The 17,165-nt window shown below is 40.9% G+C and overlaps 1 protein-coding gene across 9 annotated transcripts in view; it reads right to left on the minus strand.

Moving 5' to 3' along the window:
• The window catches only part of EHBP1 (EH domain binding protein 1), a 206,090-nt gene that overhangs the window by 118,437 nt on the left and 70,488 nt on the right, over window positions 1-17,165 (minus strand). For 6 of the 9 annotated variants that reach the window (XM_038176016.2, XM_038176022.2, XM_038176013.2 and 3 more), the window contains 4 exons: window positions 13,886-14,067; window positions 9,983-10,122; window positions 4,347-4,451; window positions 3,498-3,620 (listed from right to left, as the gene is read on the minus strand). In XM_038176016.2, coding sequence (XP_038031944.1) covers window positions 3,498-3,620; window positions 4,347-4,451; window positions 9,983-10,122; window positions 13,886-14,067 — 550 coding nt within the window. The remainder of the gene's footprint in view (window positions 1-3,497; window positions 3,621-4,346; window positions 4,452-9,982; window positions 10,123-13,885; window positions 14,068-17,165) is intronic. The other 3 variants (XM_038176019.2, XM_038176024.2, XM_038176018.2) reach the window with 1 other exon arrangement.

Consider the following 17,165-nt stretch of genomic DNA (forward strand, 5'->3'; position numbering starts at 1 on the left):
AAAGCTGCAGAGATGTATTGCAGGAGCAGAATGGTTTTGATTTTCCAGATTTCTAATGTCCAGTTGACCTACTAGATACAGAGAGTGAGGCTCTGGTTGGCATGCCAACCAGAAGATGGACTGAAAGATTTTGGAAGATTTTTCAGTCAAATTGTTCATATGCATACTCACTCCCCTGTACATGATCCTTCACACTAAAGACTTTTAAACCTGGCAGGGACGGCTTGCTGACGACCCTCTGCCCTGCAGAGCACCCTCGGTGTGCACACGGATGCTGGGAGCACTCCACCCTGAATTCCCAGAGTTAGATGATTATGGGATTAGAAAGGTAGAGGGAAAGTTGCCGGTTTGTGGAAAGGAACAAGAAATATCTGTCTAGGAAACAAGCATCTACTGGCAAGTAATCCTCCTTGCTCTCTGAGTGACTGTCAGTGCATACATATTCATACCCTGGGTGACTGCAAGCACTCTCAGCAAGCACACAGGTTACAGGCTCGATGGGAATATCCCTGGGCTGCTCTGCCAAATGGCACATCGTGCCTTCTACTCTCCGAAGGCAAAGTACTTGGGAAAGGAGGCTCCAGGTGGCTGCTTCACACATCTTGGCAAAATTAAGTTACAAATTCTATGGAGAGCTTCTGAACTTTCACAGAAAATCTAAATTCAAGATTTTGCTTTGTCCAGATGCAAAAATAAAGCAGAGTAACACGTAGTGGATCAAAAAATACCTCATCCCTGTATGCATAAAAGGTTAATCTCCTGATTTAAGCAGATCACAAGACAAGTGAAACAGGTAACATGACTCTAAACCTGTAGGAGAAAATCTGCCTTGTACTCTTGAACCTCTGTCATGCTCCCAGGCAGCCACCAAAAAGGTCACATTCACTGAAGGAAGGAAAAAAAACAAACAAACAAGTGGGCATAGTCTCTAAGAGCTTCATAAGAAGCAGCAACAAAACTTCCACTGAGGTCTCAGTGTAGAAGAAATGTCCTGAACTAAGACGAACTATACCTGTGGCCGAATGGGAAACAAATGAGGCAATCCCCTGTGGTAGGGTGGCAGGGTAGGAACAACTGCAGTACTCTGACTTTGAATTGTAGTCAAAAACAAAGGGAAATCTCCCCAAATCAGTCATGTCTAGGTGCACCCCATGTGTAGATACTGATCCAATTAGCCATAGACAGTCCTAAGAGATTCCCCCTGTTGCTGATGACGAGAACTGCTGTAACTAATTTGTCTTGGTACTTGAGTCCCCCTCAACTTTCTGTTGAAGGAAGAGGCCTGGAGGAGAGGCGCACCTCAAGAAGGATGAACACCATCAATTCCCATTACAGGGACAAGGCAGGTCTGGAGTGGAAGAGCCAGAACTTCTCAGAGGTGTCTGAGGTGGCTAAAAGTCCCCAGGGAGTCACTAATCATAAAGCCAAATCTTTAAAAACGCCACACCAGGTGTCCCACTTTTGATCTGACAGCCTGAGACGCCTCCGATTTCCACACAGCTCAGTGCTCCAGGAAGACACATTGGTCTCACATGAACCTGGCTGTGTCTCCATCCCTCCCAAATAAAAAACACCTATGACACAGTAGGAAGAATCCAGTGACACCCTGTTTATCAAAAGCGCTGCCACATTATTGTACGTTGACTGCTGCATGAGGGCGACAACGTGTGGGAGGAGTATTTGGCACACACACACCCAACAGCTCAGCGCTGCTGCCCACAGCCACGTAGATGGGTCTTCTCTGGGGACCCAACAGCCTGGCCAAGTACACAGAGCAGATCCAGAGGCATGGAGAAGCGTTCATGCCTGTGCTTTAAGATGGCAGTGAAGATTTACACGCTGCCATCAAAGGGACCACAACTGAGTGAAAAACTGTGACCTACATAGATGGGGAGTCTTTGGGAAACATGACGTGAGGCATCAAGTCACTCTAACACTAAGAAACAACCAGTTCCCAGCCCTGTGCCCCTGAGATGAGAAGGAATTTATTCTTAGTTCCTGTATTTCATTGTTAGTAGGGCTGCCACTGACAGTAGGTTTTCTCTGGAGAGGGAAGAAAAGTCGGGTTTGGCAGACAGCAGGTAAGGTAGGATGGGACTTGGACAGCTCTCTCCAGGAAGAAGGGAGCTCTTCTTTCTACAGCAGAGAAGAAAGAAAGGAATACAAGCTGAGTCTTTGAGAGAAAGTCGTGCATGGGCAACTAAATGAGTAAGTGTTTTAGTTATTCTGTCTCCTCTGATCCTAAGGGAATTCACAGCTGAGGTGCAGATGGGAAATGAAGCCAAAGATCTGGACATCACAACATAATCTGTATTTATCAGTACCTACAAAGCTCAAACGACTCACTTCTGCAGCTCCTGACACCTGACAACTCTGTAATGGGGAGAAGGAGCCTGGGATAGTGGCTTTATGGCTTCAGTGGCCAAATACAGAGGATAGTGCAATACCCCCATTTGAGAAATACAGACTGTAGGACTACACCACAGTCCAAGTATTACATGATTTAAATCACCACCCACGTTAGCCTCTGTGGATTCTGAAGGCAGAAAAGCCATGTGGCAAGTAAACATTCAGCTTGTCCAGAGAAAGAGCACCCACAGACAGAAAGTACAGCTCAGAAGAGCATCCTCATTGGACATGGCATGAGAAATGCCATTCCTGTACCCTGGGCTCCTGGCTGCCTGGTATGATTCTTTTCTACTGCCATTACAGTATGGCTCCCAGGGTTTGGCCAAAGATACTTCTTGGGATGTTCTATGGGAACACAACTCTTGGAGTGCCAAACAGGAAAATATGAGTAGAGTTTTTTTTGGTGGTTTGCTTTTCTTTGGATGGCAGCAGATGGAAATCTGCACATCTGGACGTGGAAGAGAGGACAGTAGAGATGCCCATTCTGGTGCTGCTTTTTGGCCTCGTGGCTGTAGTCTCAGATTAAATACTTAAAGGGGTTATATTTCTCACCCAAACAAAACAAGAATGGGCATGTTGGTCTGGAGAGGGGATTAACACCTACCACGTGGTGCAAGGTGCAGTGCCAGAAGGCTTAACTAAGGAAGCCATAAAAGTGAAAAGGGAAGAATGAAAGAGATACAATTAAATTGTAATAATGAAGATTAGAGCTAACCTAAACCAAGAATAGCTGTGATGCAGTGAAGATTGCAGGGAAGATTCTGTTCCGCATGGAACAGAGGCACTTGACAGTGTGCTGTGCTCATGTAACTGCGTGTGCACTCTATGAGGTAAGCAGTAGTAGGACACCTGGTAGGTCTGAAAGTCTTCCGTCCAACTCTAAGCTTGTAGCCCCCAAGAGCAAATACACATAAGGGTGTGACTCAACGGATAAACCCATTTTCCAGTGGCAACTGGATCACCTCTGTACCTCATGCAATAATTGTAGTTTATCAACGTGGCATTCCTCCTATGTAGCCCTACAAAAAATGCAGTATTTCATTAAGCGTTTGCAATTAGTGATGAATTATGTAAAACAAATCCATTACCTTCTACATCAGGGTCTCCAAATGGATTTAATTCTGCTGCATCGGGGTCACCAAAAGGGTTCGTACTGGAGTTAGCCAGGTCTTGTTCCTCTTCGTCCAGGAAATTAAGTTTATTGATAAGCTCTAGAAATTAAGTGGGAACATTGCTTCAATATGGATATAAACTGCTCATCTAACACATTGAGGTTTTATTAAAAAAACAAAAAAACAAAAACATATCAACAGTCCCTCTGAACACTGTACCAGGGAATGACACCAACTGCACAACTAAGCAAATGCACTTTAGTACTACAACAACAGAAGAGAAGAAAAAAAAAGTGAAATGAATGAAACTTCTATTTGCTGATCAGAGCATGATGTAATAGAAACTAATAACAAGAAACCTTCCTATTATCTCATTAAATAAATATTACAGAACACCTAACCAGCTAAATGCTGCAATCTCTTTTGGTTGTTCACATACATGTTAACTACCAGCACGAAATTTTAATTTTTGGAGGTAACATGCATGTAAAATCAGAGAGCAGACATTTTGTTAAGTTAGAGAACTCAAGTAATATTGACAACACAACTTGTGTTTTAGGCTTGGGTTTTGTTTTCTTTGTGTTTGTGTGTGATTTTTTTTTTCTTTTCTTGTTCATTATCAGATGACAATGCAGCTGTGGAGGAGATAGTCTCTTTCTCTATCGTGTTGTTACCTGTTGGATGCACTACAAATTACTGAGAGTCATGCTGGGTGGAAGCACAGAGATAAAACTGACAGCTGAATACAAGCAGGAGTCAAAAGGTAACAGGTCACAGTAAATACAGACAATCAGAAACAGAAAGAAAGGAGGAAAGCTCATAGACCTTCAGAGGAACTGGCTGATTTAGCTGAAGGCATATTTGCTTGCTTTATGCAGTCATCTTGATCTTCATCTAAGCTGCTCAGAGCATTCAACTGGTTTACAATTTCTGTAAATAGAAGCCAGTCAAGACAAACGTAAGGTGAGGGCATTTAATGAAACAGAAGTGGCACAGACACTGTTACCAGAAAAAGATGGAGAGAGGGAGGGAGAGAGGGTAAAAGAGAAGACATTTAGTGTTAATTAAGAGAATACATTTAGAACGAGTCCTTACAACGATATACCTATAGCAAAGCAACCGTGCAGAACTCTTCAGCCATAATTTAACAAGAAACCCAGTTAATGGACATCAACAAAACCTTGCTGGATTCCTAGTGTCAGCAACAGTAATTAGTTTTATGTGGATAATTATGCACCTCAGTTCAAAATATAAATGTACTACATATAATTTGAAGAGTTTTCCTGCTTGCAAAGAAAACCTAAATTTTAAACCATTGATAATCGAAACAAAAGAGCCCCAGAACAGTTTACCTCCCTATCAAGTCCTTAAGGCTAGAGAAAACTAATGCATGCATACGCCTATTACAATCTGATTTATTTATACACACACACACAGTCTGATTATTTATCATTTACAACCAGTCTCCATGAAAACCTGTGACAAACCCTACCTGTGACAACCTGAACGTACGAAATTGTTCTAAATTGGTCGCTGCTGTGCTATGAGAACACGTACTGAACACACACAGCGGTTGCATTTTCTAATGTAATGCTGGGCAAGTAACACCCAACTGCTTTGTAAGATCCTATTTCAACTTCTGTCCACAGCAGAGAGTTGTGAATGCCACGAAATTATAATTTTAACAAGTATTGATCATAATGTTCAAGTCTCGTCAAAATGTTGATGCCTCTCTAATTCTGGATGGAAAGAAACAAAACCCAGGAAGGTCCTACTCCTGCACCCCAAGGGAAAAAATCCCCTCTGATCCCCACCCGAGCAGTTCCAACTCTTCATTTCTTGCCTTCACGGACAGCACAAAGAAGCTGAAAGCAAAAACAGAGTCCAGAACCTGCAGGTATTTCAGTCACTTGGTTCAAAACTTCTTTTCCAATTTGAAATTGCTTTGCAAAGCCGTGCCTATCTGCAAATCACCAAGCGAAATGATCTATGCTGCCAATGTCTGCGGGACGTAATCAATCCTGACGCCGACAAAGGCACAGCAGAATTCCTCCTCACTGCACCTCCTCGGAAGTCTTGATCTTAAATCAAAATCTACTTGGATGAGATTAGATCTATCTACACAGAGTTAATTTCACCATCCTTACTTCCTTCTTTTTAGCGCCAACAAACAAGACTATTGTCCTAAAAAATAACACCAAAACCACCCGAAACGAAACCTCTTAGTTTTCTCATTATAAAATCGTGTATACACCTTAGAGATCTGAACAATATCACACTGTCTTGTGAGAATATTTAAGACTCAAGATACACAAAGGCAAACACCTTGCTGTACTCAAATAAAACAGAATCGACCTTATAAAACACCAGTACAAACAAATTACTAGTTTATAGCAGAGTGAGATGCTGACATGATTTACAGTTTATTATTCCAGCATGTGAAAAAAAAAAATAAAACAATTACAATTCAGTCTTTATTGTCAGAAAATAACAAATTAAATTCAGAGCTTTAAAAAGAGGGAATTCTTTGATGTGGTCTGAATCACCTGGTCTCATCTGCCAACCTAAACACCCGTATGCACTACAATGTTTCTCATTACAATATTAAATGGTTTATGTCATTTTTTGGAGAGTGGAAATGGTAGGTTGGAGATTTATGCCCTATATTATCTTTTTTATATATCTCATTATCTACAAACGTATATTAGCTTGTTCTACAAGTACAGTGTATAAATCACCGGGGTTTTTTTCTTCCTTCTCTCTCATTTTTTTTTTAAAGCAGCTTGGTGCTACTGAAAAAAAAAAAAAAGTCAAGGTATCTGAAGCTTGCACGAGATGTATGGTTTTGCAAATGGCAAGAAAGAGTTACCCATATTGCTCTCCAGAAGCCTGCTCTTGAAATAATACACTGAGACTCAGACTCCTGCAACAGGTCGCACATGGGCACGTTGCTCAGTCCATGTGGCACCCCAGGAGAGTCTCCACGCTCCCATGAGGATGGAGCAGGAGGCACCCATTAACTTCAGCATAAGGCTAAGTAGCAATTAAAACATTAAGGGAAGCAATGCATGGATTACTACCCTAAGTTTGTGAGTTACGAGCCACATTTATTAAAGCACATTGGAATGCCTCATCTTTGACTGAAGACTAAGGGCAGGATAATTCTAGGAGGTTTAAATTCTTTTTTTTTTTTTAATTATTATTAACATAGAAGCTAAAATGCTTCAAACTTTGAATTTCCTGGCTACAAACATTATTTTTATGTTTACACGAAACAGAACAGTTAGGTGGAGATGGAGCTTTTACATGTGAAAAATTTAAAGAAGAAATATTGGGAAGGAAGGGGAAACAGTCTGAGAGGGGAGGAGATTTTTTCTGAATGGAACTGGTGTTTTGAACGGAAAACATCTTTCAGTCTCGTCTTAAGTTCAATTTTATGGCAATAGCTCCTGTGTTGACCACACCGCATTCCGTAGTGCTTTTGAGGTAGGTCAGAATTGCATCAATGATTTCATAGCTGAAGAAACAGAGGCACAGATACTTGCCCAGCATTAGGCAACACATCAAGGAAGAGAAGTGTTTCCTAACTCACCTGCACCATCTAGAGCCCTATTCAGCAGGTCTCTCACATTCTCCTAGTGGTGGATATATTTATTCATCTATAAAACTGTAACTTGGGGCCCAATGAAAACTAATTAGTTCTTGTACCCTGCGAAAGGAACAGCGTGTGTGAAAAAGACTGGCAGCACCACCTGTAGCTGCTGCCTGAGAATGACAACGCTTCAGTCATGGAGTCACCCAACGTTTCTATGAGAACTTGAGTCAAAAAGATAATAATCCCTTCTGCTTTACTACTCGCATTTTGCTTTTTCAAAGCTTGCTTACAAACATTAACTCTGCCACCCTCCCATCGTTCCTGTGAAGTACCTATAGCCAGTCTCCCCATTTTACAGCTGGGAAACCGGGCGCACCAAGGCGAAGTGATTTGCCGCAGGGGACTCTGAGTCAGCGAAGGCATTCCAGCCCGCTCGGCTGCCAACACCCTAACAAGGCAACAGATGAGAAAATGTTGGGAGCAGCAAGCTTTCAAAAGGGTTATGTAACTTCCTCAATTAACTTTATGGGATTCTGTGAACACAATTATTTTTTTTTTGAAAGAAATTAAAAAAGAGAACATCACCATATCACTTCTGTTCCCTAATTTCCTTCTTTCTATATTTCCTCCTATTTTTTTTACAATGATCCCTACCTCCTTCTATCAGAGACAGCATTCCCCATTCTCCTCTGCTCCTGAGCTGTCCTGCTGTTTTATTAGTTTTTCCCACTCACTATATTTGTCACAGGAGTCGCTCCAACTGGCAATGAAATCAGAAGCCTTTACATTGTCTTGAGCACGTGTTGAAATGGATCCTTTACATTTTATTTATCAGTGTTTACTTACCGCCTTTGTTTCATACTCTCCCATTTACTTGGGAAACTATGTGCACTCATTTGCCTTCAATATCCCTCCCATCCTTCTATTTGTCTAACTCAGGAAAAGTTAGCCAGGCTAACGAAGCAACTCAGCTCTTACAGCCAACAGAACAGCTCTGGGGCTGACCCTTCCTCCTTCGGTGCCCTGAATGATGCATCCCCAAAACAGCCGGCCCTGCCATCTTGGATCATTAGAAAACAGATCAGAACAGGCTGAACCATGAGCAGATACCATAATTCAAGAAGTACTTAATGCTTCTGCCTTGCAAGTAGTTAGCGCAATGTTTGCTTAAAACATCTTCTATTGGCCTTTACCATGATAGCTGCAAGAGCTGAAATGCCTCTAAACCTTCAGGATAGGACCTGGCATTGCGTGTATGGGGAGAAAAGGCTCCGAACTACCCCAGGTTATGTCAGATCACCCTTCTCCATCTACCTGCAGGGATGGGCACTATGTAGACAAAGGACAGTGGACAGAATAGGCTGAGCTACAGCAGCTTTTTGTGTGTTTGAGTGTTGCTCATTTGGATGCTGAGCACTGCCAGAACAGTGAAGCTTAGAAGCAAGATCTGCTGCTTTTCACCTGCTGTCCTTCTGCACGTGGGTTTTCTGTAGCAGTCCTCAGAGCAGAATTCAGCCCTATCTTAATAAAATACATCTGCATAATAGTTTATATAAACTTTATGTAGCATCTCCTTCGTGTGCCCTTCTCTCAGGGGTTATAGGAGGGCTTGCTGAACATGTTAGCTTTTGTTTGCTGTTCTGAACATGCAGTTGAATTACTCTGGTTGCACTGGGAAGAGTGAGAGACTCTGCAGGGTGATTTCAGTGTGACCAGAATGGAATTTCACTACTCCTTGCAAGACATCTCTCTCTCTCAAGATTGGATTTTCCAATCTACTATGTCCCAGACAAATACAGCGTAAGTAGAGACTTCATCATGGTACAAAACTTACAATTGAATATGTAAACCATGGAGAAAGTGTATTTGCATCCTTTCACAACAATAAATATAACAAAGTAATAATCACTTCAAGACGAACCTTTCAACTGCAATAAAAGCTCAAAAAGAAGAGATGGAAGTGATGGAAGTATCGTTCCCAAATACCCAACCAAGGTTCCTCAAGTCTTTCAAGAATAGATTTGAGAATCCACTTTTTTGCTTTAGATGCTCTACCCCACTTTATGGAAGGATCCCACTATTTCAACAAACAGTTTTGTTTTGTTTGTTTTTAAAAGGTCACTGGCAAGCACGAAGGCTGGCACAAAAAGTTCCTTTGTCCTTTCCTGATTCTTTTCTTACACCAAGAATTCCTACAGAACTCATCTTGAGCAGTACTACGTAACGATCTCTGCCAACAATTTATCACATCCTGATCTAACGTACGTCGATTAGTTCAGCTATCCTGGACACATTAAGCATTTTCATCAGCAAGCAATCCAAGTGTGGTTATACCACCTCACTTCAAACAACTTTACTACCATAATTCCAATGAAGGGTTGGTGAAGACACCAAGTCTCCTGATTTCATTTCCATGAGACACTCCCAAGCAAAAGAATTGCTTGGAATTTCCACGTTGCCAAGCAGAATCTCAGCACCTACTGATGGCATGCTTCACTTCACAGTTATTTTCACATCCATATTTCACTTCTGCTCATCCTCTTGCTTTCTTACTCACTAATCCTTTTCTGTCTGCGTTTTAGTCCTCTGTTCACATTGTTTCTTTGCTTCCCTAAAATGCTCTCTGCCTCACGTACTCTCTCCTGAAAACAGGGAGCAGGCATACACACACATACTAATCAATTATCCTAAATTCACAAAAAATAAACTTGGTTCAGTTATTGGTTCTTGTTTGCTCAAATTATCTTAAATTTTGTTTTGGGTTGCTTTAAAGCAAAACACAAATAAAGCATAAAGATAAATTCCATGGAACACAGTTTGCAGTTACAACAGCAAACTCTTTTACCATCCTTGTGGCAAAACCAACCTGTAATTTTTGCAGCCTTTTCCTCTTGATTCACTCTGTTTTCTTCATCTTCTTCATTGTCTTCCTCAAAATCATCTAGATTTCCAATATCAGCTTGTTTCATACTCATCAAACTAGCCAGGCTTTGCATGTCTTCATCCCTAAATAATAAATTTCAAACCAGGCATTAAAATGGAGTCTGTTAATACCACATCTGATACTACTGCATTATTAAAAACCCTTTAAATGTTTTTATGCCTTCTTTTCTTCAGGGAGGTCTCTGATCTCAGATCTGATCTTGAATAGAGTGTAATAACAAAATGAAAACACTCATGTATATTAATTTCTAAAGGGAAAGCTTTCTCGTAACAAAATTCTAAATGGCAAAAACAGTGCTACCTTGCATTAAGAGTTAATTTAATAACTGATTCTTAGAATTGGAAGCCAGTCCAGAAACATTACCAAACGCTCACCCGGTCTCCTTTGCTTGAAGTGAAAATGTTTGGTCAGACCTAATGTCCATACACCGCATGTGACCTACCACTAGATTCATTCAAAACTCCAGACACTGTTCCAGAAATAAGAATCCCTTTCTCAAATACACAAATTCATAAATGGGATAAAAACATATCAGTGGCCAATTTCAATTCTTATTTGACTGTCTCTCTCACGCAGATATAGATATCTTTCACATGACTGTACCTTTCACATCAAACGTTTGCTGAAAAGATGACTGCAGGCAGATTCAGATGAATAGATATTCTATATTTGTTCCACAAAAAAACAAGGTTTTTTAAGAACCTATCGTTCCTGAAGCACCAGTGGTCTTAGCTCCTCTCTTTGAAAACCATTTCATTAGGTTGATTGGGATTAATCGAGTATTTTTTAGCTCCTTGCAGTAAAATAGACCGGAGATTACCTGGCTGGGGAGCAGCTCTGCTGGAAATGGCCTGGGGATCTTGGCAGAGAGCAAGCTCAAAGCGAGCCAGCACCGTGCCCTGGCAGCCAAAGGAGGCAAAGAGCATCCTGATCTGCACTAACAGGACCACAGCCAGTAGGCTGAGGGCAGTCATGACTCTCGTTCACTTGGAGCTTGTTGGACTGCATACAGAGTACTTGGTCCCAGTGTTTTGTCTCATGGTACAGGCAAAGGTGTGGAGAAACTGAAAGGAGTTCAGCAGGAGACCACTGAGCTGGTTGAGGGCAGAAGCATTTGCCCTACAAAGAGAGGCTGAGGGAAATGGATGCGTGGAGCCTGGATAAGAGCTGGATGGCTTCAGGGACACCTGGCAGCAGCCTACCAGCACCTTTGAGGACATGGCTGAGAAGACAGTGATGCAAGGCAGGAGGAAGAGAGGCATCAGAGAGCAGAGAGGCAAACTGAAACCAGAGCAGTTCTAATCTAATGCAAGGAAAAACGTGTTGTAGTCACCATCCAGCAGTGGCATGGGGTGCCTGGAGAGGCTGCACAGTCTCCAGTCTTGGAATTTTTCAAGACCCAATGGGATAAAGCCAGAGCAAACTGCTCTGATCACACAGCTGGCTCTCCTCTCTGCAGCAGGTTGGATCAGATAACCCTACAGGTCCCTTCCAACCTATACTGGTAGAATAACTCTATGTTCTTTGAAGCTGTGATCATGATAAAACTAGATGCACAGATTTTGTGGCTAATAATGCTAAGAAAACTATACAAATTATTTTTAAGGTACCACCTGAATGAATGAAAATGACTTAACTAAACATTCCTCAAATCTGCATGGGAACAGATGCACTTAAAACATGGCATTAAATGTAGTGATTTAACGTGCTACAATCAGAAATTCTGTAGGACAATCATTTGAACTCTAATTTCAAAGTAATCAGCACTACAGAACCTGCAGTTACATGGGCCAACTAAGTGCTCTGTAACTATCTGTAAAAATAAAGTAAGCAACTATCAAGAAGTTGCAAAGACCTTTCCATTCATGCAAAATCCTCAAGGCTTCATCTTCCTGTTTTGATAACCAATAGGTTAAATAAACTCTTCAAGCACAGGGGAAAAAATGTAGCGTTAGTAGAGTCAACTACACTATGTAACTGCACTGAAAGGCAGGCTCTTTCATGCACTGAAGACAAATAGCTGGAAGCAGTTAGTTCTCAGATCTTGCATGACACTTGCTCATGTAAAGTTTAGAAATAAAAAGGTCTCCAAAGCACTATTTCCTTCTCTGAAACTGCCCTTTATGTATTTATAATCTTTCTTCTGTGTCTAAGAAGGAAGGTTTTTGGTGTTGCACAGCAATAGGTTGCCATATTTTCTCTATAAAACACATTAAAATAAAAGTGAACCTCACTTTATAGAACTACAGCAGGCTGTAAATCAGCCCAGGCATTTTCTAGCACGCTCATGTATCTGACACCTGAATTCACTCTCTTACCTTACCCTGCCTGGTAGGGCATTCTCTATTTACACATACTGAAAAATCAATGCTTTCATAAACACCAGGTTTTGATATTTTTCTTTCCCTGATTCCAGGTTTGGGACAATATTAAAATCCTATTGTCAACTTACAGTCTACCTGACTTAAAGTCTACAGTCTGAGACAAGTCAATTTCAACAGGAAGAAGGCATATGGCATCTTAAATGGGTCAGCTTTTACAAGTTATGGCCTCAAAAAGCCATAAGAGTCTAGTAGAGCTATTGTCTGTTTGTAGTTCATAGACGCTAATTGTTCCCCCAAAGTCAGGAGGTTATCAGATACATTTTCTTCCACATTTCCATCTGCAATGCCATGTTAAACCACAGACAAATACTTAAAAAAAAAAAAAAAAAACATTCTATATTTTAATATATCAAAATATCAAAAATATATTCATCATATATAAATAAAATTTATATCATATCTCTAAATGTAGTTCCCAATGGGTTAATCAAAGGAGGGAAATAGCAATAGTAATGAATGCATCTGTGGGTTTCAAAGCATACAAACAAAAAGACAGCCTTTTTATGTCAAAATGCGTGCCATAACAAAGCTTTGGAAAGCTGTTAGTGCAACAATCTGGGGGCACTACAGTGCCATATGTCTGCAAGTACATTCAGAATAACAGGAGCAGTAAGTAAACCCTTAGCCTTTTGGAGGGAAAACAAACAAAGAGGTAAAAGAACCACTAAAACAGAAGTTTTCTGATCTACCTCTTTTTGTTCTGCCTTTCTCACGTTCCCATAGCCTATATGAGACGGAAAGGAAGAGCAAAATAGGATGGGTGACAAATGGTCTATCCTCCAGCCACGTAGGGTTGTCAACGTCTGACAACGTGAATCTGACAAACTGCAGGAAAGTTTATAGTATATGGAAAAACAACTCGTATGCTTTGTGCACTCCACAGGTTGTTGAAATAAGGGACAGAACTAGGTGGGTGAGTAGGGGGAGTGGTAATCAGTGCCCACGTGAACTCTTTTCACAGGATGTTCTCACGTTTGACCCAAAATCTGACTTCTGACTCCACCTTCTCTCACCTTGCAAGCGGCTTTGTCTTTCTTCCATTTCTTGTGAAACAGAACCAGGTGCTCTTTCCCACATTTCCCTTGCAGTTTGCTAAGGGTATTGGTGGAAAAGTACACACACGCACACAAACAGACACTCCTGCTGCTTTCAAACCTGTAGATTCTTAAGCTGCTGTTATTTAAAATGTCTGTAATGGCAGAGGACAAGCTATTTGTTTCTGAAGAACACAGGGCTATAATCAGAGTAAGAAATGGCTCTTACTCAGATTAAGAAACTAAGTATGGCAGGAATGATAGGTATGCTAGAGGATTCTCTCTAATTCTGCCATTCTATACAGAAAGAGCTCTTTATCCCAAGAACTCTTTGAAAAGCAACATGAACCAGGATATTTGTGTGCTTTTTTTTCTTTTTTTAAATAAAAACAAAACAGAAAACTTACGTGGCTTTCCCTTCCCTCAGGAAAATACAAGATAAAGAGAACTGTAGTGTGGCAGATACTATTTTCTTCGACAAAGGCTTGAATTTTAACTTGACATCTGTTTGTGTAGGCATGGGGCTTGCGTATTGCTTCATGTTGATGCTGCTGGTGGCGAGAGCTTTTCTGCGGCCAGAAGGAGATTCCTGAAAGCACAGGTAAAACACAACTAACATAAAAGCTGTTGTTCACTAGAACGTGCATGCTCATAAACAAACAAATTAAATCCGCATCATTCTTTTTTCAAGTATGCAAGCAGTAGCGATACCTATGGTCCTTTTAAGAGACAGAAACCCATTTATACATCTGGGTCACAGCCCCTAACGATGGCCCTTTGAACACAAGCTTAATGCAATGTAAAAAAGACGACTTTCATTGTGATTAGTTGTCTTTCATTAGAGACCCTAAGTCATTCAGGGCTTGAGCTTATAGTAGCAACCATGGTAGGTGTCCATTTCAGAATGGGAGAAACACATTACTCCTTCGGCAAACTGGAGCAGGCATTGATCCAACCTGTGGAAGACATGGCTCTCAATTACACAAATATTTCTATACTGGGCTATCGAGTTAATATTGCAAACCACTGTCTGTGCTCAGTGCTCAAATACGTCTGGATATTCTTCAAAGCAATGGTACTCCTCACTAGTGCTGCACACGTTCTGGCAAGAGTGACAGGTTTCTGAAATTAAGGCTGACAACGGTTCCGAAAATATTGATAAAAACTTTGCAAGGGAAGAAAATAAAAAGCAAGATCAGAGAAAGATAAAAAGCTAAGGTGTATTTCAAAAAGTATATCAAGATAAAAAAAAAGCTGCTCACAGTTTAACAATTCAGACAAACTAATCTAAAATGCATCTAAGAATCTCCTCTCTTGTTGTGTCTAATATCAGCAGCAGCAGCAAAGGAATGATTATATGTAATAAAGCACCGGGAACAAAAATAAAACAAAAAAGCCCTGCTGTTAACTCTTTTGAAAACCATTCTCACAATGCAGCTATGTTTTATTGCAGCCGACAATTTGTGTTGGATAAAGAATACTAATTCAATCAAAACGTTCAAGCATCCTTTTTCGAAGTACTTGACATTTCCGCCCAGCAGAATAAGGCAGAATGTAATATGTCATCCCCAAAGAATACCTTGTTTAAAAAACTAGCCTTATCTGTCAGATTATGCACAGCAATATTATACAGAACTATTAGTGCATGTAGATACCTTATGAATGAATTTCAAAAATGCATCAAACACTTGAGGAGGATTTAGGCCCTCTCAGAAGCAATACTTAAGAATATGCAAATGCCCTCAGCTGACTCGAGTTGCACAGATGCGACGACCACAAACAATGCAGGCGCTCTCTCCCCGGCCGCCACTGTCAATCAGAGAACAAGATTAAGGTCCAAGGTCCTGACGACGTGTAAAATGGAAAGTATGAGCAGGGACTTGCAATTATTACATAGATACTCACGACAGTAATCTGTCACTGTACTGCACCTTGCAAATAACTGAACATTACAACTCCTTACGCACAGCCAGGACTTACTGCCAGGTCTGTTCGGAAAGCACCAGGAGAGATGTGGCATTTCTTTTTCGCTAGGTAAAGGGATGGAAGCAGCTTGCATCTCGAGAGGAACCTGTTTCATGATGCAAAATGTCTCAATTTTCACACTGTGGTGTGAAAACAGTGCTCAAAGTGTACAGAAAGGAAGTTTGCTCAACCTCTTCTAGTTTTCTCCCCTTTTTTAAAGCATTTTTAGAGAACACTGCCATATATAATGTGGCGTGCAAATATTTATGTAGTGGGCATGGTAAAAATGACTCGCCAATTCCAGTGCATGTGCTTTTCTGCCAAACAGAAAAGGAGCAAGGAGAAACTGGAGAATAACTTCCAGGAAAACACCCCACCGGTGGGCTGTAGTCACCAAGAAATGTTTGTCACACAGACTACAGTCTCTTTTGAATCAGTTGGGGCGACCTTATGCTTGCAAACAACAAACCTTTACACCCCAGCTGCCTAAAATCTGTACTGTGGCATCACCGTTATTCTTACTGAAAGGATGGAGAGCAACAGAACTCGATTACGTGGGAAAACTCTTATTAGTTCCTTATTAACAAGTGATGAAATTAGGTTTTCCCTTAAAGACTATGCCTTTTTTTCTCTTTTTAAAGCAGCACATCTGCTTCATACCAATCTGATAAAATAACTGAGATGCACATTGGTTTTATGAAGGTGGTACTACTAAAAAGTCAAAGCAAAGCAGCAAAACCAACCAAAAGAGCAGTTCGATGGTGAATCTGAAGTGCCAAGAAAGGACAGCATGCTCAGCTTTCAATCTTCTAAAAGCTGGACACAGCCATGGACTCAGGAAAATTTTGGAATGACGCAGAATTACATCCTCACTGCTCACGTATTCATCCTACAAGCGATCCTCTTGGCATCTGCAGCTTCAAGTTATCTGGGCCAAAGAGTACCTGAGACCTGATTCGTGGAGGAGGTGAGATTCTCCCAGTGAAGATGATGCTCAGCAATTTTTTGTGAAAGCTGCTTGGGTGAATTGGTATGGAGGAGGAGATGAGCACCGGCTTTATGCTAGTAAGAAAGGGAGAAGCCAGCCATGTGCAAGGAGATTCTCCTGGCACTAAATGCCCAGACACACTTGGCACTCACGTTCAGCCTTCCTGAGAAAGGAATTCGTTTTATAATCTTCTTGTAGGCCAAGGACAGCAGTTGATTTTTCAGGTTCCAACTGAAATAAGAGTCTAAATATGTTGATTTATTGTATTAAAATACAAAACCAGCCTCTACTCTTTCAAGTTTTATTGGCCCTAATAGGTGAGTCCTCCTAGACTCCCAGAAAAATATGTCTATTAGAAGTTCAGTTTTATAAATAATAGCAATAAAGATCTTTATACCTCTGTTGCAGTGTTTTTCCTTTTAAAAAGCATATGCTTAGCCTGGCATGTTTTTAGCTACACAAATAGGGGAGGGAGGAGGGTCTTTTTGCCTGAGAAGGATATTCCCAATGTTTTTAGGTCCTTGACTGATTTCACAATGGGTTATGCTTTCTACCCTCCCATACAATCAACATTTAAAAGTTTGTCTTTAAATGCCAGACTGTATTGAGTTACCACTTCCCAGAAAGGTTGTAGAACCACCGAGAACCTTTTTTTTTTTTTGTAGAACAATAAATAATTCCTATTATATTCGTATAATAGCATCCATTTAATAGTAGAAGTCTGATCTGATCTT

This window comes from Anas platyrhynchos, chromosome 3 (genome assembly GCF_047663525.1).
Source record: "Anas platyrhynchos isolate ZD024472 breed Pekin duck chromosome 3, IASCAAS_PekinDuck_T2T, whole genome shotgun sequence".
NCBI lineage: Eukaryota > Metazoa > Chordata > Aves > Anseriformes > Anatidae > Anas > Anas platyrhynchos.